This window comes from Scyliorhinus torazame, chromosome 9 (assembly GCF_047496885.1).
Source record: "Scyliorhinus torazame isolate Kashiwa2021f chromosome 9, sScyTor2.1, whole genome shotgun sequence".
Lineage (NCBI taxonomy): Eukaryota > Metazoa > Chordata > Chondrichthyes > Carcharhiniformes > Scyliorhinidae > Scyliorhinus > Scyliorhinus torazame.
The window spans coordinates 230,970,937-230,985,799 of record NC_092715.1 but is presented as its reverse complement, the minus strand read 5'-3'; the positions used below and the strand labels follow the sequence as shown (position 1 = coordinate 230,985,799).

At 44.3% G+C, this 14,863-nt stretch overlaps 1 protein-coding gene across 1 annotated transcript in view; it reads right to left on the bottom strand.

The window, feature by feature from the left end:
* LOC140429760 (nuclear factor 1 B-type-like) overlaps positions 1-14,863 on the bottom strand; it is a 220,390-nt gene that overhangs the window by 149,806 nt on the left and 55,721 nt on the right. Inside the window, exons 4-5 of the mRNA XM_072517159.1 lie at positions 7,880-8,008; positions 6,885-7,072 (exon numbers count right to left, since the gene is read on the bottom strand). Of these exons, the coding sequence (XP_072373260.1) occupies positions 6,885-7,072; positions 7,880-8,008 (317 nt within the window). The remainder of the gene's footprint in view (positions 1-6,884; positions 7,073-7,879; positions 8,009-14,863) is intronic.

Genomic DNA, 14,863 nt, shown 5'->3' with positions numbered 1-14,863 from the left:
AAAAGCAACAGGGTTGTTGTGATGGGAGACTTTAACTTCCCCAATATTGACTGGGACTCACGTAGTGCTAGGGGCTTGGATGGGGCAAAGTTTGTAAGGAGCATCCAGGAGGGCTTCTTAAAACAATATGTAGATAGTCCAACTAGGGAAGGGGCGGTACTGGACCTGGTATTGGGGAATGAGCCCAGCCAGGTGGTAGAAGTTTCAGTAGGGGAGCATTTCGGGAACAGTGACCACAATTCAGTAAGTTTTAAAGTGCTGGTGGACAAGGATAAGAGTGGTCCTAGGGTGAATGTGCTAAATTGGGGGAAGGCTAATTATAACAATATTAGGCGGGAACTGAAGAACCGAGATTGGGGGCGGATGTTTGAGGGTAAATCAACATCTGACATGTGGGAGGCTTTCAAATGTCAGTTGAAAGGAATTCAGGATCGGCATGTTCCTGTGCAGAAGAAGGATAAATACGGCAAATTTCTGGAACCTTGGATAACGAGAGATATTGTAGGCCTCGTCAAAAAGAAAAAGTAGGCATTTGTCAGGGCTAGAAGGCTAAGAACAGACAAAGCCTGTGTGGACTATAAGGAAAGTAGGAAGGAACTTAAGCAAGGAGTCAGGAGGGCTAAAAGGAGTCACGAAAAGTCATTGGCAAATAGGGTTAAGGAAAATCCCAAGGCTTTTTACACATACATAAAAAGCAAGAGGGTAGCCAGGGAAAGGGTTGGCCCACTGAAGGACAGGCGAGGGAATCTATGTGTGGAGCCAGAGGAAATGGGCGAGGTACTAAATGAATACTTTGCATCAGTATTCACCAAAGAGAATGACTTGGTGGATGCTGAGTCTCGAGAAGGGTGTGTAGATAGCCTGGGTCACATTGAGATCCAAAAAGATGAGGTGTTGGGCGTCTTAAAAAATATCAAGGTAGATAAGTCCCCAGGGCCTGATGGGATTTACCCCAGAATACTGAAGGAGGCTAAACAGGAAATTGCTGAGGCCCTGACAGAAACCTTTGGATCCTCACTGTCTTCAGGGGATGTCCCGGAGGACTGGAGAATAGCCAATGCTGTTCCTTTGTTGAAGAAGGCTAGCAAAGATAATCCAGGGAACTGCAGGCCGGTGAGCCTTACATCAGTGGTAAGGAAATTACTGGAGAGAATTCTTCGAGACGGGATCTACTCCCATTTGGAAACAAATGGACGTATTAGCGAGAGGCAGCACGGTTATGTGAAGGGGAGGTCACAAAGATGATTGATGCAGGTAGGGCAGCGGATGTTGTCTATATGGACTTCAGTAAGGCCTTTAACAAGGTCCCTCATGGCAGACTGGTGCAAAAGGTGAAGTCACACGGGATCAGGGGTGAGCTGGCAAGATGGATACAGAACTGGCTAGGTCATAGAAGGCAGTGAGTAGCAATGGAAGGGTGCTTTTCTAATTGGAGGGCTGTGGTGACTAGTGCTGTTCCGCAGGGATCAGTGCTGGGGCCTTTGCTGTTCGTAGTATGTATATATTTTTTAAATGTTTTTTTTATTGGGTTTTTGAACAAAGTATATTTGCCGATATGTACACAGGATGTGATATAGAATCATAGAATCATAGAAGTTTACAGCATGGAAACAGGCCCTTCGGCCCAACCAGTCCATGCCGCCCAGTTTTTTACCATTAAGTTGTCCCAGTTGCCCGCACTTGGCCCATAACCCTCTATACCCATCTTACCCATGTAACCATCTAAATGCTTTTTGAAAGACACAATTGTACCCGCTTCTACTACTACCTCTGGCAGCCCATTCCAGACACTCACTACCCTCTGAGTGAAGAAATTGCCCCACTGGGCCCTTCTGAATCTCTCCCCTCTCACCTTAAACCTATGCCCTCTAGTTTTAGACTCCCCTACCTTTGGGAAAAGATGTTGACTATCTACCTTATCTATGCCCCCCATTATTTTATAGACCTCTATAAGATCACCCCTAAGCCTCCTACGCTCCAGGGAAAAAAGTCCCAGTCTATCCAGCCTCTCCTTATAACTCAAACCATCAAGTCCTGGCAACATCCTAGTAAATCTTTTCTGCACTCTTTCTAGTTTAATAATATCCTTTCTATAATAGGGTGACCAGAACTGCACACAGTATTCCAAGTGTGGCCGTACCAATGTCTTGTACAACTTCAACAAGACGTCCCAACTCCTATATTCAATGTTCTGACCAATGAAACCAAGCATGCCGAATGCCTTCTTCACCACCCTGTCCACCTGCGACTCCACCTTCAAGGAGCTATGAACCTGTACTCCTAGATCTCTTTGTTCTATAACTCTCCCCAACGCCATACCATTAACTGAGTAGGTCCTGGCCTGATTCGATCTGCCAAAATGCATCACCTCACATTTATCTAAATTAAACTCCATCTGCCATTCGTCGGCCCACTGGCCTAATTGATCAAGATCCCGTTGCAATCCTAGATAACCTTCTTCATTATCCACTGTGCCACCAATCTTGGTGTCATCTGCAAACTTACTAACCATGCCTCCTAAATTCTCATCCAAATCATTAATATAAATCACAAATAACAGTGGACCCAGCACCGATCCCTGAGGCACACCACTGGTCACAGGCCTCCAGTTTGAAAAACAACCCTCTACAACCACCCTCTGCCTTCTGTCGTCCAGCCAATTTTGAATCCAATTGGCAACCTCACCCTGGATCCCGTGAGCTTTAACCTTCTGCAACAACCTACCATGCGGTACCTTGTCAAAGGCTTTGCTAAAGTCCATGTAGACAACGTCTACTGCACTACCCTCATCTACCTTCTTGGTCACTCCCTCAAAAAACTCAATCAAATTTGTGAGACATGATTTTCCACGCACAAAGCCATGCTGACTGCCCCGAATCAGTCCTTGCCTCTCTAAATGCTTGTAGATCCTGTCTCTCAGAATACCTTCTAGCAACTTACCTACTACAGACGTTAGGCTCACCGGTCTGTAGTTCCCAGGCTTTTCCCTGCTGCCCTTCTTAAACAAGGGCACAACATTCGCCACTCTCCAATCTTCAGGCACCTCACCTGTGGCTGCCGATGATTCAAATATCTCGGTTAGGGGACCCGCAATTTCCTCCCTAGCCTCCCACAACATCCTGGGATACATTTCATCAGGTCCCGGGGATTTATCTACCTTGATGCGCTTTAAGACTTCCAGCACCTCCTCCTCTGTAATATGCACACTTCTCAAGACATCACTATTTATTTCCCTTAGTTTCCTAACATCCATGCCTTTCTCCACCGTGAATACCGATGAGAAATATTCATTCAGGATCTCACCCAACTCTTGTGGCTCTGCACATAGATGCCCTTGTTGATCCTTAAGAGGCCCTACTCTGTCCCTAGTTACTCTTTTCCCCTTTATGTATCTGTAGAATCTCTTTGGATTCTCCCTTGCATTATTTGCCAAAGCAATTTCATGTCCCCTTTTTGCCCTCCTGATTTCCCTCTTAACTCTATTTCGACAATCTCTATACTCTTCAAGGGATCTACTTGATCCCAGTTGCTTATGTACGTCATATGCCTCCTTCTTCTTTTTGACCAGAGTCTCAATATCTCGAGTCATCCAGGGTTCCCTACTTCTACCAGCCTTGCCCTTCACTCTAAAGGGAATGTGCTTACCCTGCACCCTGGTTAACACATTTTTAAAAGCCTCCCATTTACCAGCCGTCCCTTTGTCTGCCAATAGTCTCCCCCAATCTACCTCTGCAATAGAAGAGAAAGGCACACACACACAAATCACAAAGGGAAAGAAAAAAAAAAGAAAAAAGATAACAACACGAGAGAAATACAAAATCAGTTATTTACATTCATAAGTAGACATCTGTTTGGGAGGTGGGGAGGGTGGAGACTTGCGGGGGGGCAGATATATATTTGGGTGTTGGTAGTATATATAAATGATTTGGAGGAAAATGTAACTGGTCTGATTAGTAAGTTTGCAGACGACACAAAGGTTGGTGGAATTGCGGATAGCGATGAGGACTGTCAGAGGATACAGCAGGATTTAGATCGTTTGGAGACTTGGGCGGAGAGATGGCAGATGGAGATTAATCTGGACAAATTTGAGGTAATGTATTTTGGAAGGTCTAATGCAGGTAGGGAATATACAGCCTTCAAGAGTATTGACAGTCAGAGAGATCTAGGTGTACAGGTCCACAGGTCACTGAAAGGGGCAACACAGGTGGAGAAGGTAGTCAAGAAGGCATACGGCATGCTTGCCTTCATTGGCAGGGCATTGAGTATAAAAATTGGCAAGTCATGTTGCAGCTGTATAGAACCTTAGTTAGGCCACACTTGGAGTACAGTGTTCAATTCTGGTCGCCACACTACCAGAAGGATGTGGAGGCTTTCGAGAGGGTGCAGAAGAGATTTACCAGGATGTTGCCTGGTATTGAGTGCATTAGCTATGAAGAGAGGTTGTTCTCACTGGAACGACGGAGGTTGAGGGGTGACCTGATAGAGGTCTACAAAATTATGAGGGGCATAGACAGAGTGGATAGTCGGAGGCTTTTTCCCAGGGTAGAGGGGTCAATTACTTGGGGGCATAGGTTTAAGGTGCGACGGGCAAGCTTTAGAGGAGATGTACGAGGCAAGTTTTTTACACAGATGGTAGTGGGTGCCTGGAACTCGCTACCGGAGGAGGTGGTGGAAGCAGGGACGAAAGTGACGTTTCCGGGGCATCTTGACAAATACACGAATAGGAGGGAATGGAGGGATACGGACCCCGGAAGTGTAGAAGATTTTAGTTCAGCATGGTCGGCACAGGCTTGGAGGGCCGAAGGGTCTGTTCCTGTGCTGTACTTTTCTTTGTTCTTTGTGCTACCATGCTGCTAACATGAAATGTAACCATTATTTTTCAAGAAATCATTTTGGATTAGGTGGTAGAGAACGGAAGGGTCTAGTTTCAAATGACTTGGATTCTGACCACCTCACTAAATAGAAAATAATAAGTAAAGAAGTTTGCTGTTCAATTGCAAATGATGCCCAGTTGTAAAATTCAGCAACGACAAGAACTTACACTTACTCAAAATCCCTTTCTCCGAAAGGCAGCTGCAAGTGCCTTACATCGGCCAAAGGCAGATGTTGAGCAGGAGTTTGGAATGCTTAAGGGCTGCAGGACTGAAAGTTCCATCAAAGGCTTTGAAAGTGGACTTTTAAGGAGAGGCAGAAAGGTGAATCAGACTTGGAAGAGAGTGCTGAACATCTTCCAAAGCATATATCTTAAATAATGGCTTTGGATGGTGGAGAGAAGAGGCAATACGGAGGAGCAGAAATACAAATTGGGAGGAGCAAGGTGAGAGGAGAGGAACAATGATCAGGAATGGGAAGGGGGAAGAGAATAGGGAGGTGGAGGAGCAGTAATCAAGAATGGAATGGTGTGGAGGAAATGGGGAACAGCCGTAATCTTGAGTGGGAAGGAGGAGGCTGTTGGGTGAGAGCAGTAATTTAAAATGTGGGGGTTGCAATGTGTGGGCTGCGACAAATGACCGGCTAAAATTGACCAGTTCAGATGGAGCGAGCCTGTGGAGGGATTTGTGAACAGAAATAGGGGGCGCAATTCAGCGGACTTATAACTATGTCTGCTGTTGGATAGGTTTTGGGGGGTTTTCTCGAGACTGCACTTGGAATGATTTCTTGTTGGCCAGCTAATCTCACTAGCAGGAATGGATGCTCTCAGATCGGGACACCATTTTGATCGGCAGCCTTGATCTCCACCCCCTGCTTCACCCAACTTTTAGGACCCCCTCTCACCCTCCAACTTTGTCAAGGCCCCTGGAACTTTCCTCTAATTGGCAATCCCCCCCCCCCCCCACCCCGGCATTGCCAGCCTGGAACCCTGGCAGTGCTCCTGGCACCCAGGTAGTTTCAGGGTGGCACTGCCAGGTGCCAGGGGAGTGTCAGGGTACCACTCTGCCCTGTCCTCGACCATTACACTGGGCGTAACGAAGTCACCAAATCGAGCCCTGAGAACTTTAATGTCATGAGTGAATAGGAGGTAATTGTAGTTTAATAATGATGGGAGTAATAGAGTGGTGAAAAAAGGCTTCTGCAACCATACACAGAAACACACTGATTGAAATGCATCATAATGTAGTGGTTTCAGAGAAGAAACCTAGAATTGTATTCTGGCTAAATTTCCCAATGATAAAAAACTTAGGATTTTTTTTACACTAAAGGTGCAGTATAAATGCAAGTTGTTGCTGATGTCATAAATACATACAGGCAATCACAAATTAATATAATTGTAACAGCAAACAAAACATCAGGGGTCAGATGATTAGACAACCAAAGGTGCTGTTGTAATCTTAATGTATATAAATGTTAGAGCTCACATTAACATTCGTTGAAAGTTTTGAGGATCTTTGCACTCCTTGCAGCAGCTGTCACACTTTGGCAGTTGATTTCCACTTTTGATTTATTGAAACCATTTAAACTCATGGGCCAAAAGGTCTCGATTTATACTAAACACGGGTCCATATCATTGCAGCTGATGATGACAGCAACATTTGTGTCAGCAGCCACCTGGACTGACTGGTCAATCGTTTCTCAAAGCTACCTGTTTCGGCCCTTTCTCTTGTGTACTCCCAACATCCACCCACCCCAGCCAGAAAAGCCCTTCAAATGAAAAGTAAATCGCATCTCCATATCAATGGCAAAAGCATGACAAGTTGGAAGTGGATTTTTAGTGTATAGTTTTTTGCTTTGCAGTCAATTTCTATTTCCAAGATCGAATGGATTGGAGAAATAAACAAAATATCGTTCGTCAGCCTGTACTTTCAACACAATTGTTTAAAAATGACAGTCTTCTATTTGTCTATTCAAATTTGTAAACATTCATAATCCAGCATTAAGCGACTAACCTGGCTTGTTTGTGGATTGGACGGGCCACAGCCAAGTTGTACAAAGTTCTTTGCCGACTCCTGCGGGGTAAGATGTGGTGGGTATCTGATTGTTGGATGTGAGAAGTAGCTACTGGGAGCAGGAGGGAGGATGGAGGATGCTGAAAAATGTAGCGGTGACGGAGGAGGTGGGCTTCTCGTTGAGATGACTAGAAATTGAAAAGAATTAAATATTAGTAGATTTTCTATGCTTTGAAATTTCTGCACAATGCTGGGCTCAACACAATATTGGCAATGCTGATATTTTCAGTTTCTGTAACAGCTAGTACTATCTCTGTGTTGAACATTGACTTAATAAAGGCACCCTCGCCCCCCCTTGAGTAAAGTTTTTGTTTAAAAACAAGAACATTGGACTCTTATCCAGTTACTAGCTGTAATCATCAACACCGGATCTTCAAGTTAAAAACTAACTCCCTCTTTATCAAAAATAGTAAATCATTTATATTTGATGTTGAGTCTGTACGCAGAAAACAGTGTGCAAATCAATGCAGTAGAGTACAGGTAGTGCCTAATGCTGTCTATTTCTTTGTACTCTTATTCTTCCTCCCTTCAACAGAATTATTTTGGGCTGTGTTATTGAATTCATCAGAAGGCCCATTCCAGAGTGGTAGCAAACTGCTAGGTTTCTCCTCGGACATTTAGATATCGAGCACAACTCAATTCACAAGTGGACATGAGACAACAAAGTTCTGAATACTGACCATGACGAACACTGAATGCATTACTGAATTGCACCATTGTATTCTGTATTCATCTGTATTCTGCACTCATTAAAACTAGTCAAATGGCATATCCTTGGTTGAAATGAAATCTCCCCAAGCTGATAAAGCTTAAAATCTGTACTGATCAAAAACACTGTGCATCATCAACAGGTGCCTGAGAGAATGATGCAACTGTATTTTTCAATTTATTTGTACTTATTTAATGCAGAGTATTAAAAGTATGAACTGAATTACCACTGTGTCCTGGGATGCCAGGGTGATGATGCGGTGGGAAAGTGCTCAGTCGCGGTGATGAACCTTGTGGCGATGTGGGGCCACTATACATTGGCTTCTCGTGCTTCTTCATTGTAGGAGATGCCATTTCTACCAAGTCACAGACAGAAATATGAAAAGAAGTAAATACTAATATTCAGGATTATTGGACCACCTGAGAAAAGTGCACTGTCAGTAAACTTCAGGTGAAGCCACCATTACCACAGTCTTGTTCAGTTCAGTTATTCTGCCTGTGATAAACTAAAGTGGAAACAAGGGAAGACAGTTGATAAAATTCTACTTGACAGCTCTGATAAGGCAAATGTTTTCATTAAGCTTTGAAGAGGCCCCCTTGAAAGGTATCACATGTGCAGCTGATTGGCTCAGTAATAAATCACAACCCAAAATGTATCAATCAACGCAGAGGACATGGGAACTGAAAATGCTAAACGCAGAGAGTGGTTATAGTAGTACTGTCACTGGATGAGTTGCTCAGAGTTCCAGATTAATGCTTTGGAGACACAAATTCAATTCCCACCACACACCATCAGGTTGATTTTAAATTCAATTAATAAATTCTGGAATATACAGCTTGTCTTACTAATGGTGACCATAAGAACTGTCACTGATTGTTGTAAAAAAAAAAAAACCCTGGTTTACTAGTGCCCTCTGGAGAAGAAAATCTGCCAACCTTAGCCGGTTTGGCCTACAGACCCACAACAATGCGGTTGACTCTTAGCTGCTCTGAAATGGTCGTGTATGCCATTCCCTTCAAGGGCAATTAGGGATGGGCAAAAAGCGCTGGCCCAGCCAGCGACATCCACATCCCATGAAAGAATGAAGAAAAGAAAAGTTGCCTCAAACTCCTTCAGAGTCAATGAATTGATTTTTTTGAAGTGCGGTCACTGTTGCAGTGTAGGAAACAGTCAATCTATGTTCAGCAAAGTCCCACAAACAACAATGAGATAATTAAAATAGGTTATCGGATCATTATGTTAATTAAGGAATAGATATTGACCAGCACATCAGGAGAATTAATTTACTTTGCGTTTTTTTGAATAGTACCATGGTTCTTTGCTGCCCACCTTAGGAGCAGATAGGAACCTTGGTCTAACTTCTCAGCTGAGAGTCCACTGTCACACTCATTCAGTACTTCGGTGGAATGTCAGTCCAGATTATGTACTTGTTTCTGGAATGAATCCGTGATCTCACAACTCAGAGGTACGGGTGTTATCAATGAGCTACAGCTTGTGCTAATTATCTGGGAATATTAATCTAGAAATAAAGTACTCAAGATACGAGTCATGCACGGTGCACTCCTGGAGAATTCATTTTCAGGTTGCGGAGAAAGTAGCTGATTTTATTGCATCATTTCAGGTGCATCATTTAACAAGGCAGAAATTGAGGGAGAGCCTTCCCGTCCTCCTCCCGCCCTCCCCCCCCCCAATTTCCGGTGGTCAGAAGTGTCAAAATAGGAAGGAAAACCCATGTTGAAAGTTTCTCATTTTCTGAGAGGTAAGTGATGTTCCTATTTTACTCACCCAAGTGCTGCCCCTCATGTTTATTCATATTTAAATTAATTTGCCAGTCTGCAAAGTTTTCTTCTATGCTGTCGCAATCATCCTCATGGTTAGCTATATCCCCCAATTTGATATCATCTGCAAATTTTGAGAATGAGTTACCAGGGCAGCACGGTAGCACAGTGGGTAGCACTATTCTTCACAGCTCCAGGGTCCCAGGTTCGATTCCCGACTTGGGTCACTGTCTGTGTGGAGTCTGCACGTTCTCCCCATGACTGTGTGGGTTTCCTCCGGGTGCTCCCGTTTCCTCCCACAAGTCCCAGAAGACATGCTGTTAGGTAATTTGGACACTCCGTGTACCCGAACAGGTGCCTGAATGTGGCGACGAGGGGCTTTTCACAGTAACTTCATTGCAGTGTTAATGTAAGCTTGCTTGTGACAATAAAGATTCTTTAAAAAATTATTCCTAGCTCCAAATTCGTCATGCAGGTTTTGCATGTTGGTGGTCCCAGCACTGATCCGTGTCGGCCTGCTATTTTCTCCAATCTAAATAATGACCCTCTATTCCTACTCTCTACTTCCTATCGTTTTGGTAAACCAGTTTTCTATGGATTCAGTTATTTTTCCTTAACTCCGCATAGAACATACAGTGCAAAAGGAGGCCATTCGGCCCATCGAGTCTGCACTGACCCACTTAAGCCCTCACTTTCACCCTATCCCCGCAACCCAATAACCCCTCCTAACCTTTTTAGTCACTAAGGGCAATTTATCGTGGCCAATCCACCTAACCTGCACGTCTTTGGACTGTGGGAGGAAACTGGAGCACCCGGAGGAAACCCACGCAGACACAGGGAGAAAAGTGCAGACTCCGCACAGACAGTGACCCAGGGGGGAATCAAACCTGGGACCCTGGCGCTGTGAAGCCACAATGCTATCCACTTGTTCTACCGTGCTGCCTACATGTCCTCACCTTCATCATGAGCCAACATGTTGACCACTCTTTATGTGAACGAGAACTTCCTGATATCAGCCTTAAATGTGCCTTTTACTAGTTTGAACCTGCATCCATCTCTGGTTTAAGTAATGTTCTGTATCTATAAAGTCAGCACTCATTCGCTATCAGAGAAAATTGCGGTGCGGGCGGAAAATCCAGAGAGGCTCGGCAAATGCGGTTCTCGCCGGTGAGATCACTTTTTAAGATTTTCCCTGTCCCTCGCCAGTGATGTCATTGGTAATGAATTTTAATACAAGTAAAAAAATATGATTACCCAGCCACCCCGCCACATGCTCCCCCTCACTGAATATTCAAACCTCGCCAATGTGAGGTTTCCAACAGCTTTGTAAAATGGGATTCAGTCAAGGGGTGCTCCCCGGGGACAAAAAGGGAAGTGTCGCCCCCGAGGGGGAAAGGACATGCCCCCCAGCACAGGTTAGCACTTCCAGAGTGGCTGCCAGGAAATCCACAGGAGGCCTCACCCAGCATCTACCGTTTGCACGGTAGATTGCCCCCCCTTCGGGCACGATGCAGCCGGCAGATCGCACCCACTGTTTCTCTTCCCTGAATTGTTTATAAAGTTCATCTATTGATAGGATCCTGTCTCAGAGGACGGCACGGTGGCTCAGTGGTTAGCACTGCTACCTTACGACACCGAGGACCCAGGTTCAACCCTGGCCCTGAGTCACTGTCCATGTGGAGTTTGCATGTTCTTCCCAAGTCTGCATGGGTCTCACCCCCACAACCCAAAGATGTACAGGGTAGGTGGATTGGCCATGCTAAAATTGCCCCTTAGTTGGAAAAACTGGGGGGGGGGGAAAGGAATTGAAGGAAGGATCATGTCTCAGATGCTTCTTTTCAAGGCAGAAAAGTTCAAAGTTGACCTGGGTGTAGAGTTAAAATCTCAAAAATCTGATTGCTGCCCCAAACCCACCTCCAACCAAAACATTTCTGGTTTTAACTGAGCTTGGAAACAATCTGCTCCAAGGAAACTGGGTGGAACTTGTAGATCCACTTTTGAATATTAACAATTATCTACCAGGTTAGGAAACCCGGCAGTTCCTCAAGGAGAGGATTTGACTAATCCAGAAGGTGAGCAGCTTCATACTTGAAACCTGGTTCCAGGTCATAGCCTGTGAAGGCACCATAATCAGGACCTCCCGCATCAGACCGGATTCCCACACCACCTTCAGGCCCTGATCCCCACACCAAAACCAGCAATCTGCTTTTCACCTGCCCCCACCACGTCCTGAGGTCTCTGGCCCCTCCCCAACGCCCCCACCCCAGACCTCTGACATTCCATCCCCATTTCCCCAGGCCCCAGGGCTTACCACTGGGATCAGGCATCTACCCGGCTGCCTCCTACCCTTTTAGACGCACCTTCCTGCCCCTCAAATTGATGCGTCCCCCAACCAACTCCCTTCCTCAGTCAGTTCTGCTCCCCTCCTGAACAATCTGCCTCCTTCCCCGATCAACTCCACCTTCTCCCCTGCCAACTGACCACCCCCTGGAAAATGACTGCCCTCCCCCCAATAGACCCCACCCATCAAGCAACCTCAAAGGTTGAAGCTCCACACAAGTGCTTGTCACATGGGAGCATCTGCTTCTTGTATATTGGACATTAACATGCAGGATACTGTGACTGACATCATATAGTAGCAGAACATTAATCAAATGAAGGTTTTTCTTGTCCATAGAATAGGGGAGGCTGGGATATGTGGCCCTTATTGCCACACACATTCCATCAATTACTGGAGCTCTGGGAATCCTACGAGTCAATAGCTCTGTCAATCCTGTTTCATTGATAAGGAAATGAAGAGCACAGCACATGCCCCTCTGTTCAAATCCATGAAAAAAGAATGACAACATAATCCTGTTCATTTAGTATGAAGGTGCCATGAGGCTTGATCATTATATTGATAATGTGCTGGTGGCAGTCAGCAGTGGCTTATCCAATCACATGCTGTAATATAAAGAGTGCAAACTTTATTTTCAGTGCCACTAAGCACTTCATGGGCCTAAATAGTGGCAGTGAGAGCCATGCAATCTGAGCACCTCTTTCCATTGGCTATACAACTGTAACCAATGATAAGCGGATACACCAGAAACAGGATAGCAATATCTGGAATCCATTTGCGTGTCCTTGAGCACCATTCACCTGGAGTCCACAACTAATCTAATGTAAAATTGCCAGTTGACCCATGGAGTTGGCATAATGACTGGAAACTGCCGACGTTGCAAAAGCTAACTAAAAACTGAACAAAACCATCTTATGAAAATAACAGATAACTTAAAATGATTTGAAGGCTATAATCTAATCTGAGTGTTCATAGAATTCTAAACTGCTTGATTAGATTACAGATTTATAATTGCTCCCAGATATTCCTACTCTCCATTTAATATCTATTTCCTGTATAGTTTTATTACTCTATTCTCCTAATTTTTCTTTTAAGCCACAGGTCCTTTAATCAATGTTATCCTTCTTACTAGTGCATTACTAACCTATTTACAGTTAATTTTTGTGTGATTTGGCTATGCTTATTACAGCTAACAATTTATCATAGTGCTGAAGTACATCTTACTACTTTGTCAAAAGGAATCGTGCCTCACTGACAAATGTCAGTTGTGCAAGGTTTAGAATAGCTAGGGCATATTAGTTTATCCACCAGTAATTATTATTCATTCTGCTTTATATCACAAAGTTTTAGCATGCAAAACTGGTATAAAAGATATAAACGCCATCATTTGGTTGTCACAGCTCCCTTTCATAAAGGTAAAGTTTTTATTTTAAAAAATTGAAATAATACATTGGCAAATGTTAGCATTAGTCACTGTTAATATAATTTAAATTATTCATAAAAATTATAAACATTAATAAATTGCCTGAGGTAAGATCGACTCATATTCCACTTTATCAGTTAACAAGTAGACTCTAAATTTGTCAGCAAGGTGAGGCAATATAATACTTAAAGGGGCATTTTCATCAGAATGCTTTGTATATACAGCCAGAAATTTAGACAGATTGCATCTCGAGCACAACACAACTTGGTGTGCAACAGCAAGCCCACTGTGAGTGTGAGTATTTTTATGTTACAACACAGTGGGATCTTCAAGCAGAAGCTTTAATTTAGGAATAAGGTTGCTAAGTACTTCAAAAATGACACTGTGAATAAGATCACTTTGGAATTACCGTTTCCCAATCTAGCTGGATACTGCCATTGTTATCTGTAACAGCGTAAGCTGTAACAAACCAATCATGTATCTCCACACAAGATATTGCTGCTTCTTTAACACTTTTAGGAGTAGAATGCAGGTGAAAGGTTCAGGGCCCGTTTGCCCTGGTACTCACCTCTGTTCGTGTGGTGGTGAGTATAGCCCCCCGGGCGGTGAGGAACATTGTTGGACAATGCCAGCAGGCGGGGCCCCCAGGGAACCGCATTAGATGGGGTTCCCATTATGTGATAATGTGCATTGGGCCGGGGTGACGGTGGAAGGGGGTAGAGAGTGGTTGCCTCTGCATGGCGAGGATTAATAGGAAGCCAGAGGATTGGGAAGCCTTTAAAAGCGAGCAGAGGACAACTAAAAAAACAATAAGGGGGGAGAGGAAGAAGTAGGAGTGCAAGCTAGCTAGTAATATAAAGGAAGACAGGAAGAGTTTTTTTCAATATATTAAAGGTAAGAGAGAGGCAAAAATAGACATTGGACCACTGAAAAATGTGGCTGGAGAAGTAATATCGGAAACAAAGAAATGGAAGACGAGCTGAATAGTTACTTTGCATCAGTCTTCACGGTGGGATGCCAGAGCTCCAGGAGAATCAGGGGGCAGAGGTGAGTGCAGTGACCATTACTAAGGAGAAAGTTCTGGGGAAACTGAAAGGTCTGAAGGTGGATAAATAACCTGGACCAGATGGACTATACCCCAGGGTTCTAAAAGAGATAGCTGAGGAAATTGTGGAGGCATTAGCGATGATCTTTCAGGAATCACTGGAGACAGGAAGGGTCCCAGAGGGCAGGAAAGTGGCTAATGTAACACCGCTGTTTAAGATTGGAGGGAGGCAGAAGACAGGAAACTATAGGCCGGATAACCTGACTTTGGTCATTGATAAGATTTTAGAGTCCATTATTAAAGATGAGATTGCGGATTACTTGAAAGTGCATGATAAAATAGGACTGAGTCAGCATGGCTCGTCAAGGGGATGTCATGTCTGACAAAGGAAGTAACTTCTTTGAGGAAGTAACAAGGACGTTAGACAAAGGAGAACCAGTGGACGTGGGTTTATTTAGATTTCCAGAAGGCCTCTGTCAAGATGCCGCATCAGAGACTGTTAAATAAGTTAAGAGCCCATGGTGTTAAGGGTAAGATCCTGGCATGGATAGAGGATTGGCTGACTGGCAGAAGGCAGAGAGTGGGGATAAAGGGGTCTTTTTCAGGATGGCAGCCAGTGATTAGTG